This window comes from Triticum aestivum, chromosome 2D (assembly GCF_018294505.1).
Source record: "Triticum aestivum cultivar Chinese Spring chromosome 2D, IWGSC CS RefSeq v2.1, whole genome shotgun sequence".
In the NCBI taxonomy this organism is placed as follows: Eukaryota; Viridiplantae; Streptophyta; class Magnoliopsida; order Poales; family Poaceae; genus Triticum; species Triticum aestivum.
The window spans coordinates 140856669-140872018 of record NC_057799.1 but is presented as its reverse complement, the minus strand read 5'-3'; the positions used below and the strand labels follow the sequence as shown (position 1 = coordinate 140872018).

At 46.2% G+C, this 15350-nt stretch overlaps 1 protein-coding gene across 1 annotated transcript; it reads left to right on the top strand.

Annotated features, from left to right (window-relative positions):
• Positions 1 to 5093: 5093 nt before the first annotated feature.
• Positions 5094 to 6328, top strand: LOC123052233 (LOB domain-containing protein 37). The gene is made up of 2 exons (XM_044475359.1): positions 5094 to 5400; positions 5519 to 6328. The coding sequence occupies exons 1-2, from the start codon at positions 5172 to 5174 to the stop codon at positions 5998 to 6000; spliced, it is 711 nt and encodes a 236-aa protein (XP_044331294.1). The 5' UTR covers positions 5094 to 5171; the 3' UTR covers positions 6001 to 6328.
• The last annotated feature ends 9022 nt before the right edge of the window (positions 6329 to 15350 follow it).

Genomic DNA, 15350 nt, shown 5'->3' with positions numbered 1-15350 from the left:
AGGAGGTGCGCTACTGCTAATTTTATTTCAGCAGCGAGTTCTGCTGGAGCGCGCTGCTGCTATATAGCAGCAGCGCCTTATAAAACACGCTGCTGGTAAGATTCTGTGTATAGGCTTTTCCCTAGTAGTGTATATTGTTATGGATCCTCCAACATGTGGTGTTTGCCTAGGATCTTTTGCTAGCCAAGAATTCGTACTAAGTAGAGATACTACTTGTGCATCCAAAAACCCTTAAACCTAGTTTCTTGCCATGAGTATCCACCATACCTACCTATGGATTGAATAAGATCCCTCAAGTAAGTTGTCATCGGTGCATAAAGCAATAAAAATTGCTCCTAAATATGTTAGATCTTTTATTGTAAGGGAAAATTGAGCATTGTACGAACTTGTGATGGCAAAGTAATAAAACCGACGGACTGCATAATAAAGGTTGTTATTATAAGGGGCAATATAACGTGACGTTCCTTTGCATTAAGAGCTTGGGCATCCAAATAAAAAGCGCATGACAACCTCTGCTTCCCTCTGCAAAGGGCCTATATTTTAATTTTTAGTATTTAGTTTTATGCAAAGAGTCAATAGTATGAATTCTCATTTCAACCTCAACTATTCTCTAGTTGGCAAGCATCATGTGGTGGGGAAAGATCTAGGCACATATGACCAGTCAAATATATTTGATCATGATTTATTATTGTTGACAATTATCTCCATGATAAATGTGTTGGGAGGCAAAATATTAAGCCCCTATCTTTCTCAATGTTCGATGGATGCCATTTGTTCTAAGAATATGCTTTGAGTACTAGCAATCATGAAAGACTATATGATGATTGACTATGTGGAGCTCTTACTTAGACTCTGTTAAATAAGTTGAATTGCAATTGTTTGGTGACTAAGAATATAGGTTGTTGAGTTTCAAGAGAATTCATTGTTTGAACCATAACATGTGAATTGATTGCTACTTTATCATTATGAGTTTTATGAGAAAGAGTTGATGTTATGATGCTAGGAAAAGTGACTGAAATTATCATTGATCAAACTTATGCACTTTGCTAGCATTCACACTTCATAAATTATTTCTTTTATCATTTACCTACTCGAGGACGAGTAGGAATTAAGCTTGGGGATGCTGATACGTCTCCAACGTATCTATAATTTATGAAGTATTCATGCCATTATATTATCATTCTTGGATGTTTTACAATCATTTTATAGCAACTTTATATCATTTTTTGGGACTAACCTATTGATATGGTGCCCAGTGTAAGTTGCTGTTTTTTTGCTTGTTTTTACATGGCAGAAAATCAATACCAAACGGAGTCCAAATGCAACGAAACTTTTTGGAGATTTTTTTGGACCAGAAGACATCCAGTGGGCCAAAGAAGTGCCAGAGGGGCCCCCAGGTGCGCCATGTGGGTTGTGCCCACCTCGGTGGTCTCCCGCACCGCCTCTTCGCCCTATAAGTTCCCAAATATTCCAAAAATCCTGGGGATAACCCTAGATCAGAAGTTCCGCCGCCGCAGGCCTCTGTAGCCACGAAAAACCAATCTAGACCCTGTTCCGGTACTCCGCCGGAGGGGGAAATCATCACCGGTGGCCATCTTCATCATCCCGGCGGCCACCATGATGAGGAGGGAGTAGTCTAGCCTCGGGGCTGCGGGTTTGTACCAGTAGCTATGTGTTTAATCTCTCTCTCTCTCTCTCTCTCTTATGTTCTTGAGATGGCACGATCTTGATGTATCGCGGGTTTTGTTAATATAGTTGGATCATATGGTGTTTTCCCCTCTCTATCTTGTGTGATGAATTGAGCTTTCTTTTTGAGATTTTGTTTTATCAGATTGAATACTTTTATGGATTTGAGAACACTTTATGTATGTCTTACTATGAATACCCGTGGTGACAATGGGGTATTTTATTGATTCACTTGATATATGTTTTGGCACTCAACTCGCCGATTCCCGAGGTGACATTGGGGTGATCTATGCATAGGGATTGATGCACGTTCTTGTCTTTGTTTGTTTGATAGAAATTTTGGGACACTCTTTGAAGTTCTTTGTGTTGGATTGAGTATTATGAATCTGAAATTATTTGGTGTTATTTTAGTATGAACTCTTGGATAGATCGATCGGAAAGAATAGCTTCGAGGTGGTTTCGTACCCTACAAACAATTTATTCTTATGTTCTCCGCTAGATAGGAACTTTGGGGTGATTCTTCATCGCACTTTGAGGGATGGTTATATGATCCAACTATATTAGCATTGTTGAGAGATTGCACTAGCAAAAGTACGGACCCTAGCCCTCATTTTCAAGCATTGCAATACCGTTTGAGCTCACTTTTGTTACTTGCTACGTTGTTGTTTTTTATTGTTCCTATTACAAAAATCAATATCTACTATCATTATTACACTTGTATCACCATCTCTTCGCCGAACTAGTGCACCTATACAAATTATCATTGTATTTGGTGTGTTGGGGACACAAGAGACTCTTTCTTATTTGGTTGCAAGGTTGTTTGAGAGAGACCATCTTCATCCTACACCGCCCACGGACTGATAAATCTTAGGTCATCCACTTGAGGGAAAAGTGCTACTGTCCTACAAAACTCCGCGCTTGGAGGCCCAACACGAGTGTACAAGAATAAAGTTGCGTAGTAGAGATCAGGTACCTCGGCCTCCTCGCGTCCTAGTGATATTAACATCCTTCATGTCCATTAAGGAAAATTTTGTGAGGTCGACTTCACACAAAATGATGACGAATCGTTAACACAAACATATAAAAAGAACATTACACCTTATCGGGGTTGAGGTCATACACATACTAGGGTTCCATCATATCCCCGAGAACTAGGATTCTACCCAGACATAAATACAATAGGCATCATCATGGTGTTCACGGCAATAACAGATGAATAATTAATATAACACACACATATATGAATCCACACTAGGGTTTGGTATTCAATGAGATGAATGGAGGGGTTGATGCCGAGGATGTGGATGATGATCATGGTGGTGGTGATGATGGTCGCAGTCTCCTAGATCAAGGCTTTATTTTTACCGGCTAGCAATGGATAATTAATTGAAAATTAGTTACGAGGCATTAACGGACACGCTACGAATTCGAGACATCATATCGTGAGCTACTGCAGACTCGAGCGTGTGCCCAACCCCACCCCTCCCTACCTGAAGGCGTCGGCAACCCCAACCGCCACCTAGATCAGATCGCATCATTACCGCCTACTCGCGCACAGCCCACTGTTGTTCCTCACTCCGCTGTTACTTCCGGCGATCCCACCCCGTACACCACGTGCACGATTGTACGGAAGAGCAGGCCTCCGGAACACCACCCTCTCTAATCCTGTATCGGGAGAAGGAGCGGTTAGGTAAAGAAAATACACCCCATCCTTCACAGGTGCCAAACCAAATAACAAACAAAATTTATGAAATCTCAACAACACCAAGGGAAGTGCGCTCGGCACTTCTGGTACTTGTTGAAGTTTTACTCACGTTAAATTTCCTACTAAGGAATTGAGGACACATCAATACCTCTTTTTTTGTGGGACACATCAGTTCCTTCCATAGAATTTGATAACCACACAATACGATGCTCCAAAGATTCTTTGCAGAATTTGTTTCCCTAGAGGATTCAAATTTCCAAAATTTTCATGAAAAATTCTACAGTTCAAAGAGACCTTGGAATTAAGGATAATAGAGACATAAACATTAAAAATACAGGGAAAACAAGATTATGTACAAATTTTATTTGCTAGAAACGTTATTTACCATTGTGACATGTATTTCTGTTGCCATTCCTACCATAGCATGGAGTTGGACAGGAGAAGACCACCTCCCCTCTATTATTGAAGCTGCTCTACGACGAACACTCGTGAGTGACATCTGATGAGAATCGTAGTGATACAGCCTCCTCTCTACTGAAGATGCTCTGCGACGAGGTCTCACGAGTCACGAGACTAGTGACAATCACCGCCGATCCATGCCAAACCCCCTACACGTTGACATGCGGTCTAAAATTAACTGCTCGCGGGTCGACGCACTCGGTTTCTTCCATCAGAAAAGCGGAAAAATATTCGGCCAGGATAAGATTTCGGTGAAGCGGCTAAACGCCAACGCTACCGGCGATGGAAGCCGCGTCCCGCAGCTGGTGGATGGCGACCTGACCTGATTCCGATCGCGTTGCCGAGACGACGGGAAACCGGAGCGCTTGTGAGGAAGGCACGAACCGGCGCGACACGGCCAAGTGCGACCGAAACAGAAAGCCAAGATGCCCTTGGCAACTTGCACCACTCCGTGTGCCACTGCACTCTGGACTGCTGACATGCGGCGCGGTGCGGTGCGGCGACGAGAAAAGGTTTGCACCAGCCGAAAAAGGCGGAAGGCATCCTAGGTTCACTGTTCCTGGACCTCACAAGAATTTGTGCGTGCGGGTGATAATATGCGACGACGGGCCATAGGCTAGGTACAATTATTTCATTTTATTCTTGGTTATAGCTTTCGCGAGGTATCCCGTCAGGATTTTTTGAGATAAATATACACATAAACGGACAACGAATGAGCCCCTTGGCTTTGCGACTGCTCGGTCCAGTGGCCTTGATGCTGCACCGGCGAGTGATTCGGCGCAGCAAAAGCGGTGGAGGGTCCATCCGTCCATGCGCCTGGTGCATGGAGCAATTTTATTTTTGTGAGAAAGTTTGTGTGCATGGAGCACTTGGCGAGGGAGGTCACAAGGTTCCAAAACGCAGGACGTAGCGGACGTACGTGGGCAGCCCAAGGTGCGGATCCACGCACACCGCAAAAGCGCGGAAAAAGAGTGGCGGAAAAACACACGAAAGCAGCCCGGACGGGGCGAACGCGAGGCGCACCACCCGAGCCGGCGGCCCCACGTCCACCCGCTGTCCAATCCCTCGATCCGACGGCCCGCGCTCGCACCGACCGGCCGCGGAGACACGGAGCCGCCCCCGCACCCCTGGAGCCTGGAACCTCTTCCGCTTTACCTCAGCACGCGCGCCAGTTAACCCATCACGGTCACCCGACCGGCCGGCCCTGGTTAGCGCCCGGTTACCTCCCGACCCCCTTCCTCCTCGGCTGCTGGTTATATACCCCGCCCCTCCCTGGCCGTGGGCGAGGTCGGGTTCTTGATCGGGGTTGGTTGGGTGTTGTATGAGAGGGAGTGAGCGGGCGGCGGTGTCAACGTCAACGTCGGGGATGAGCTGCAACGGCTGCCGCGTGCTGCGCAAGGGCTGCAACGACGCCTGCGTGCTGCGCCCGTGCCTGCTCTGGATCGAGGCCGCCGACGCGCAGGGCCACGCCACCCTCTTCGCCGCCAAGTTCTTCGGCCGCGCCGGCCTCATGTCCTTCCTCACCGCTGTCCCCGAGCAGCAGCGCCCAGGTACGTACGGACGGACGGGAGATCGATGGTCTTCTTGGCACGACGATGCATCGGTAGTACAGTATATGTGTTGACCTTTTTTGCCTGAAGTTTGCATGCTGTTTGCTGTGGATTGCAGCCGTGTTCCAGTCGCTGCTGTACGAGGCGGCGGGGCGGACGATCAACCCGGTGAGCGGAGCCGTGGGGCTGCTCTGGGCGGGGAGCTGGCACCTCTGCGAGGCGGCGGTCCAGACCGTGCTCCGGGGCGGCGCCATCCGCCCGCTGCCGGAGCTCGCGGGCGGCGTCCCGGAAGGCGGCGTCGGTGGCAGCGATCTGTTCGTCTCCTCTTCCAGGCGGGCCGTGGTGGGGTGCTCCACTTATTCGGCGGCGAAGCGGGTGACGCCGAGGAAGACCTGGGCGCCGGAGGCCGCGTCCCACCACCAGGAGCCCTCGTGCGACCTCGGGCTTTTCCTCACCCCCGGATCGGCCGCGGCGGCGGAGGGGGAGCGGCGGGCAAGGCGGGCCGGCACGCCGTCGATGAGCTCCGACGGCTCCGTGACCACGAGCGCCGGCGCCGGCGCAGGCGAGAAGGAGCCCGAGCTGCTGAATCTTTTTGTTTAAATGAAGCTAGTTATTAATCTGCGCGTTCATTCACCGTAGTAGTACCGCGCGATCGACCGATCGATCGACGTGCTGCTCGCTCGCTGGCGCTGGAACCAGCCGAACTTTTTGGTAGCCTCTCGTCCCACCGGCGACACGCCCCTTGATTCTTTTTTGGGCGTGCATGAACCGCCGGCTTGGTGTGACACGGAGATGACTAGATGAGACCGCCCCGGCCGGCTTTGTTCCTTGTCTACTCCGATAATAGTACCGCTGCTTTCTCAGCACCACCACCACTACTACAAAGATGGTTAAATAAGTACGAGTACACTAAAGCTCTCTGATCTTATCCGGAGCGTGATTAGCGTCTGCCCAGCGAGTGAGTGCGTGTGCTAATACGCCATTGCTCCTACAGGCTACAGTACTCTTCCGATTGTGTTTCTTTATGGAGATCTGCTCTTCCGTGTTTTTGTGAACTGGTCGCATGATTGATCAGTCAATGTTTCACGCCACCGCAAAATCCAAGCGGCCGTACAGCTTGTGATGCAGCGTGTGGGGCTGCTGAGATACTAGAGCGAGCGGTTCAGCTTTGCGGAGGGGCTACAGCCGTACCGTGGCGCCGCGTTTCGGGGTGGGGGCGCGTGACCACCCGAACGCGACCGCAGGCCCCTGCGACGCGGCGTTCTTCTGCCGCGCAGATGTGTCGCGGCTTTGGGAGTTCAACCCGTTTGCCGGCACGGCCAAAACGTCCAATTTCCATTTGTTTCGGGCAGAACGTCCGATTCATTGTGCAGTGGCCGTGCTACAGCGCAGCGTAGCTTTGTGCGTGCACATGCATCAGCATATAGTATTGTTATTGGGCTTTATTATTCATTCGTTGGGAAAAAACGAGAAGAGCGCCAAAACGTTACTAGCGACCGGTTGTTTTCTCCTTGAAAAAAATCCCGAGCAATCGTCCAAAAAAAGGTAAGGGTGATCCTCCTCTGCATGCCACGCGTGATCCGTCTCCTCGAGTAGATTTCATGCGTGTGATAATTTTTTTTGTCGACACCAGATCTGATAGGATATGCTGGCCTGGCGGCAGTAACCAAACCCGACGCACCGGGGAGGCCCCTCGTACATGTGAAACCCTCTAGTCTCTCCCCGTCTCACCCTCGTGCAGGGCACCTTTGTGATTGCACATGCATTAGCTTATACCGCAGTAGTTGCTGCACTTTTTGTTTCATTGGAAAAAAATCTGAGAGGAGCACAAAAAGGTTACTAGCGAGCAATCGTTTCCTTGAAAAAATCCCCCGAGCAATCGTCCAAAAAAGGAATGTGTGATCCTCCTCTCTGTCACACACAATCTGTCTCCTCCGTTTCATCCAATAGAAATAATATGAGTGATCAATTTTTTTGCCCACACCACATCTGTTAGGATATGCTAGCATGTCGTGAGTAACCCAACCCGACGCACGGGAGAGGCCCCTCATGCACGTGAAACCCTCTGGTCTCTCCCCGTCCCTGACCCTCATGCAGCTACCTTTGTGCTTGCACATGCATTAGCTTATAGTACATTAGTAGTTGCTGGGAATTTTCATTCATTGGGAAAATCTGAGAAGAGTGCAAAAACTTTACTAGCGAGTAGTTGTTTCCTTGCAAAGATCCCCGAGTGTCGGTACTAAAACCGGTAGACCTCGGGCAGGGGGTCCCGAGCTCTGGATCTCAGATCAATGGGTAACAAGGGACGAAGGAGAATGTGTTTACCTAGGTTCGGGCCCTCACGAAGAGGTAATACCCTATGTCTTGCTTTGATTGTATTGATGATTGTGTATCGAGTACAAACTTGATCTACCTCGAGATCGTTAGTAGTGTTCTAACCCTAGGGCTAGATGGATGTGATTATGATTGATCCCCTTCTACAGGCTAAACCCCTCAGCTTATATACATGCCAAGGGGGGTACCTAGGGTTACACATGGCCGGTTGCCGATCTAAAGATGCACATGGCGATGGCCGAAGCTGTCTTTGGAGTACATGTCAAGTCTTGGCAGAGTCTATCTTGATCACGTCAAGGTACGAGTCTTCCGGAGTCCTTCCTTGTAAGAATGATGGCCCATAAGCCCGGGCTGCGGATTGTGGGCCAACTAGGTTGGTATCCCCTGGTCCAGGACACCGTCACTGAGCAATCACCCAGAAAATTAAAGTGTGATCCTCCTCTCCGAGTAACACGCGATCCTTCTCCTCTGTTTCACCTAGTAGATTTCATGCGTGTGATCTAGTTTTTTTGTCGACACCAGATTTGGTAGGATATGCTGGCCTGGCATCAGTAACCGAACCTCGTGCATGGGGGAGCACAAAAACGTTACTAGCGAGCAATTGTTTCCTTGCAAAAATCCTCGAGCAATCGTCCAAAAAGAAAAGTGTGATCCTCCTCTCTATGTCACAAGCGAACCCTCTGTTTCACCCAGTAGAAATCATGTGAGTGATTAATTTTTTGCCGACACCAGATCTGGTAGGATATGCTAGCCTGTCGTTAGTAACCCAACCCAATGCACGGGAGAGGCCCCTCGTGCACGTGAAATCCTCTAGTCTCTCCCTGTCCCTGACCCTCATGTAGCTACCTTTGTGCTTGCACATGCATTAGCTTACACAATAGTAGTTGTTGAGATTTTTCATTCATTGGGAAAATCTGAGAAGAGCGCAAAAATGTTACTAGCGAGCAGTTGTTTCGTTGCAAAAATCACCGAGCAACCGTCCAGAAAATTAAAGTGTGATCCTCCTCTCCCAGTAACACGTGATCCGTCTCCTCCGTTTCACACAGTACATTTCATGTGTGTGATCATTTTTTGCCCACACCAAATATGGTAGGATATGCTAGCCTGGCATCAGTAACCCAACCTAGCGCACGGGGGAGGCCCCTCTTGCATGTTAAACCATCTGGTCTCTCCCCGTCCCTCACCCTCGTGCAACATACCTTTGTGCTTGCACATGCATCAACTTATACCGTAGTAGTTGCTGGGCTTTTTCATTGACTGGGGAAATTTGGGAAGAGCACCAAAACATTACTAGCGAGCAATTGTTTCCTTGCAAAAATCCTCGAGCAATCATCCAAAAAAGAATGTGTGATCCACATGTATATGTCACACGCGATCCGTCTCTTCCGTTTCACCTAGTAGAAATCCTGTGAGTGATCATTTTTTTGCCCACACCAGATCTGCTAGGATATGCTAGCCTGGCATCAGCAACCCAACCCAATGCATAGGGGAGGCCCCTCGTGCACGTGAAACCCTCTGGTCTCTCCTAGTCCCTGACCCTTGTGCAACTTAACTTTGTGCTTGCACGTGCATTAGCTTATACAGTACTAATTGCTGGGATTTTTCATTCATTGGGGTTAATAGCGACCAGTTGTTTCCTTGCAAAATCCCCTAGCAATCGTCTACAAAATTAAAGTGGGATCATCCTCTCCATGTCACACACGATCCATCTCTTTTGTTTCACCTAGTAGATTCCATGTGTGTGATCAATCTTTTGCCCACACCAAATCTGGTAGGATTGAAGGAAATATGCCCTAGAGGCAATAATAAAGTTATTATTTATTTCCTTATTTCATGATAAATGTTTATTATTCATGCTAGAATTGTATTAACCTGAAACTTAGTACATGTGTGAATACATAGACAAAACAAAGTGTCCCTAGTATGCCTCTACTTTACTAGCTCGTCTATCAAAGATGGTTATGTTTCCTAACCATAGACACGTGTTGTCATTTGATGAACAGGATCACATCATTAGGAGAATGATGTGATGGACAAGACCCATTCGTTAGCTTAGCATTATGATCATTACAGTTTCATTGCTACTGCTTTCTTCATGAATTATACATGTTCCTCAGACTATGAGATTATGCAACTCCCGAATACCGGAGGAACACCTTGTGTGCCATCAAACATCACAACGTAACTGGGTGATTACAAAGATTCTCTACAGGTGTCCCCGATGGTGTTTGTTGAGTTGGCATAGATCGAGATTAGGATTTGTCACTCCGTGTATCAGAGATGCATCTATGGGCCCTCTCGGTAATGCACATCACTATAAGCCTTGCAAGTAATGTGACTAATGAGTTAGTTGCGGGATGATGCATTACGGAACGAGTAATGAGACTTGCCGGTAACGAGATTGAACTAGGTATTGAGATACCGACGATCGAATCTCGGGCAAGTAACATACCGATGACAAAGGGAACAACGTATGTTGTTATGCGGTTTGACCGATAAAGATCTTCGTAGAATATGTAGGAACCAATATGAGCATCCAGGTTCCGCTATTGGTTATTGACCGGAGATGAGTCTCGGTCGCGTCTACATAGTTCTCAAACCCGTAGGGTCCGCACGCTTAACGTTCTGTGACGATTTGTATTATGAGTTATGTGATTTGATGACCGAAGTTTGTTTGGAGTCCCGGATGAGATCGGGGACATGATGAGGAGTCTCGAAATGGTCAAGACGTAAAGATTGATATATTGGAAGGCTATATTCAGACATCGGAAAGGTTCCGAGTGATTCGGGTATTTTTCGGAGTACCGGAGAGTTACGGGAATTCGTATTGGGCCTTAATTGGCCATACGGGAAAGGAGAGAGGCCTCAAGGGTGGCCGCGCCCGTTCCCCATGGACTGGTCCGAATTGGACTAGGGAAAGGGGGCGCCACCTTCCTTCCTTCTCCTTCTCCCTTCCCTTTTTCCTATTCCATGTGGGAGGTCGAATCCTACTAGGACTAGGGAGTCCTAGTAGGACTCCACACTTTGGGTGCGCCCTATGAGGGCTGGCCTCCTCCTCCCTCCATCCTTTATATACGTGGCCAGGGGGCACCCCATAGACACACAAGTTGATCATTGATCTCTTAGCCGTGTGCGGTGCCCCCCTCCACCATAATCCACCTCGGTCATATCGTTGCAGTGCTTAGGCGAAGCCCTGCGCCGGTAGCTTCATCATCACCGTCATCACGCCGTCGTGCAGACGAAGCTCTCCCTTGACACTCTGCTGGATCGTAAGTTCGTGGGACGTCACCGAGCCGAACGTGTGCAGATCGCGGAGGTGCCATACTTTCGATACTAGGATCGGTCGATCGTGAAGACGTATGACTACATCAACCGCGTTGTCATAACGCTTCTGCTTACGGTCTATGAGGGTACGTGGACAACACTCTCCCCTCTCGTTGCTATGCATCACCATGATCTTGCGTGTGCATAGGAATTTTTTTGAAATTACTACGTTCCCCAACAGTGGCATCCGAGGCAGGTCTATGCGTAGATGTTATATGCACGAGTAGAACACAAAGAGTTGTGGGCGATAATAGTCATATTGCTTACCAGCATGTCATACTTTGATTCGGCGGTATTGTTGGATGAAGCGGCCCGGACCGACATTACGCGTACGCTTACGCGAGACTGGTTCTACCGACGTGCTTCGCACACAGGTGGCTAGCAGGTGTCAGTTTCTCCAGCTTTAGTTGAATCGAGTGTGACTACGCCCGGTCCTTGTTGAAGGTTAAAACAACACATACTTGAAAAAAACATTGTGGTTTTGATGCCTAGGTAAGAACGGTTCTTGCTCAGCCCGTAGTAGCCACGTAAAACTTGCAACAACAAAGTAGAGGACATCTAACTTGTTTTTGCAGGGCATGTTGTGATATGATATGGTCAAGACGTGATGAGATATAAATTGTTGTATGAGATGATCATGTTTTTGAAATTATCGATAACTGGCAGGAGCCTTATGGTTGTCTCTTTATTGCATAAGATCCAAGTGCCATGTAATTGCTTTACTTTATCACTATGTGATAGCAATAGTTGCAAAAGCAATAGTTGGCGAGACGACCATATGACGACACGTTGATAGAGATCATGGTGTCATGCCGGTGACGATAGAAATCATGACGGTACTTTGGAGATGGAGATCAAAGGCACAAGATGACGATGGCCATATTATGTCACATATTTTGATTGCATGTGATGTTTATTTTTATATATCTTATTTTTCTTGGTTCGGCGGTAGCTTTATAAGATGATCCCTTACTAAAATTTCAAGGTATAAGTGTTCTCCCTGAGTATGCACGGTTGCAACAGTTCATCGTGCGGAGACACCACGTGATGATCGGGTGTGATAAGCTCTACGTTCACATACAACGGGTGCAAGCCAGTTTTGCACATGCAGAATACTCGGGTTAAACTTGATGAGCCTAGCATATGCAGATATGGCCTCGGAAAACTAGAGACCGAAAGGTCGAGCATGAATCATATAGTAGATATGATCAACATAGTGATGTTCACCATTGAAAACTACTCCATCTCACGTGATGATCGGACATGGTTTAGTTGATTTGGATCACGTGATCATTTAGATGACTAGAGGGATGTTTATCTAAGTGGGAGTTCTTAAGTAATATGATTAATTGAACTTAAATTTGTCATGAACTTAGTCCTGATAGTATTTGCATATCTATGTTGTAGATCAATAGCTCGCAAATAGCTTCCCCGTTTTATTTATGATATGTTCCTAGAGTAAACTAAGTTGAAAGATGTTAGTAGCAATGATGCGGATTGGATCCGTGATCTGAGGATTATCCTCATTGCTACACAGAAGAATTATGTCCTTGATGCACCGCTAGGTGACAGACCGATTGTAGGAGCAGATGCAGACGTTATGAACGTTTGGCAAGCTCGATATGATGACTACTTGATAGTTTAGTGCAACATGCTTTACGGCTTAGAATCGGGGCTTCAAAGACGTTGTGAACGCCACGGAGCATATGAGATGTTCCAAGAGTTGAAATTAGTATTTCAGACTCATGCCCATGTCGAAAGGTATGAGACCTTTGACAAGTATTTTGCCTACAAGATGGAGGAGAATAGCTCAGCTAGTGAGCATGTGCTCGGAATGTCTGAGTACTACAATCACTTGAATCAAGTGGGAGTTAATCTTCCAGATAAGATAGTGATTGACAGAGTTCTCTAGTCACTATCACCAAGTTACTAGAACTTCATGATAAACTATAATATGCAAGGGGTGATGAAAATAATTCCCGAGCTCTTCGCGATGCTGAATCGATGAAGGTAGAAATCAAGAAAGAGCATCAAGTGTTGATGGTTAACAAGACCACTAGTTTCAAGAAAAGGGCAAAGGGATAGAAGGGGAACTTCAAGAAGAACGGGAAGCAAGTTGCTGCTCAAGTGAATAAGCCCAAGTCTGGACCTAAGCCTGAGACTAAGTGCTTCTACTGCAATGGAAATGGTCACTGGATGTGGAACTGCCCTAGATACTTGGCGGATAAGAAGGATGGCAAAGTGAACAAAGGTATATTTGATATACATGTTATTGATGTGTACTTTACTAGTGTTTATAGCAACCCCTTGGTATTTGATACTAGTTCAGTTGCTAAGATTAGTAACTCGAAACGGAAGTTGCACAATGAACAGTGTAGCGATCCAACCTCAAACGGTCGAATCTCTGTGCTTAAGTGTCATCACTGGATCGGTAATGCTGACACACACAATACTTGAAGGATTTATAACAGAGTAGCAATCACACACTTATTATATTGAATGTCTCAAAAGAGAACTTATTACAATAAATATGGCTTAAGGCCATCTAAATAAGATAACAATGGAAGGCTTGGAAGATAAAGTGAGTCCATCAACTCCAACGGCATAGCTGAGTGCACGGCAAACGACCTAACGCACCTTACTCTTCGTCTGAAAAGTCTGCAACATGACATGTTGCAGCCCGAAAATGGGTCAGCACATGGAATATGCTGGCAATGTAACACAGTGAGCAATGAACAGATAAAGGCTATCACTACATGCATATATGGCTGGTGGAGGCTCTGTGGTTATAATGTTGTGCGAAAAGCCAATTTTTCCCTACTTCAAAGGAATATATTTTATTTAACTATCATGGTGGTTGAAACATTGAGAATGGTACCCCCATCTCAATCCCAATTAAAAGTAATTTTCAACCCAACAAAATTAATTTAGAGTGATGAGATCAAATCAATAATTCAAGTACCAGATACTCAAGATGTCCATAACCGGGGACACAACTAACCATGATTAGTTTATACACTCTACAGAGGTTTGCGCACTTTTCCCCACAAGACTCGATCTCCTCCGTTGGATTTCTCGCACTTCATGGTGTTTGAGAAATGGATGACCGAGACACAGTCTTTCAGAAGCATTAACTCTAACCCCGGGTAGACAGTACCAACCTACATCCCCTACATCTGCTAGCCTACCACTGGAAGAGGTCATGCAACATACTCAACTTTGCTAGATCCCATAATAGCTTGTGGCTGTACACGGAAGTTTCTAGCATGAATAATCTTATGATCCCTTTGAGCCTGTATGGCGGACCATAGGAGGATCACACCGTATAACCCCGGGATCTCCTAGGACAACACTGGTATAACCCCAGGTACCCAAACCAACAATCCACCCAGATGTATATTAAAGTTGCCACCTTAAGTTGAACCATTAATTAACAATCTCACATCTGTCATGGTTACAGTCAAACCCAATCCACGTCTACGAGCATAGCATAGCAACATGAGCATAACGTAGAAGTAACTCCCAAGGGTTTGATAATAAAACAGGTAATAGGTTCTACCTCATAAACTACTTCCCAATACCCACATGTTATCAAATCCTAACCATGCAATGTTTGAGGGTTGTAACTAATGCATAAAAACTGGGTATGAAAAGAGTATGATCAATGTGTTACTTGCCTTGCTGACGATCCGCAAACCCTAGAGACTCGTAGTAGCACGCTTTTCACTCCGGGAATTCTATCGCAAACAAACAATAGCATACATAAGCACTCAAGCAAAGATGCACGGGTAAAACTCAAATAAGAAGATCAAATTTGAAAATCCAACCGAAGAGATTCGATCTGCAACAAGAATCAATCGAATTGGAGCTACGGAACTGAAACTATTGTCAAAATAACTTCAAATTCAAATCTGCTTGAAACCAAATTTTAAATTTTCAAAACCTTGTTCAAGTTGATTAAACAGAAAGAGGGGCTCGAGATGAAAATTTTGGCGTTGGTTTCACTCAATTTGGACAAACGGTTGAAAAGTTACGAGGGTTTGAAGATCAGGGGCTAATCTGCGATAAAAGTAATCGTAGATAGGTCCCTGGCCAAAAATAAAATAAAAATAAAAGACTACGGCGCAAACGTTCGCTAACAGAACCAATCTAACGAAGATCGTTCACTAACAGATCTAAACGAACAAACATTCGTTAAATAAACTAAACCGAATAAAACCGAAATAAAACCCGATCTAAACGAAAAACCGATCTAGGGTTTTTACCGAAAATAAACCTAAGAAAACTGGTGA

Bases quoted from the DNA above. Each gene is read 5' to 3' on its own strand.
- LOC123052233 (XM_044475359.1), top strand. From the start codon at position 5,172: ATGAGAGGGAGTGAGCGGGCGGCGGTGTCAACGTCAACGTCGGGGATG. The intron at 5,401-5,518 runs GTACGTACGGAC...TGTGGATTGCAG, and splicing joins CCCCGAGCAGCAGCGCCCAG to CCGTGTTCCAGTCGCTGCTG.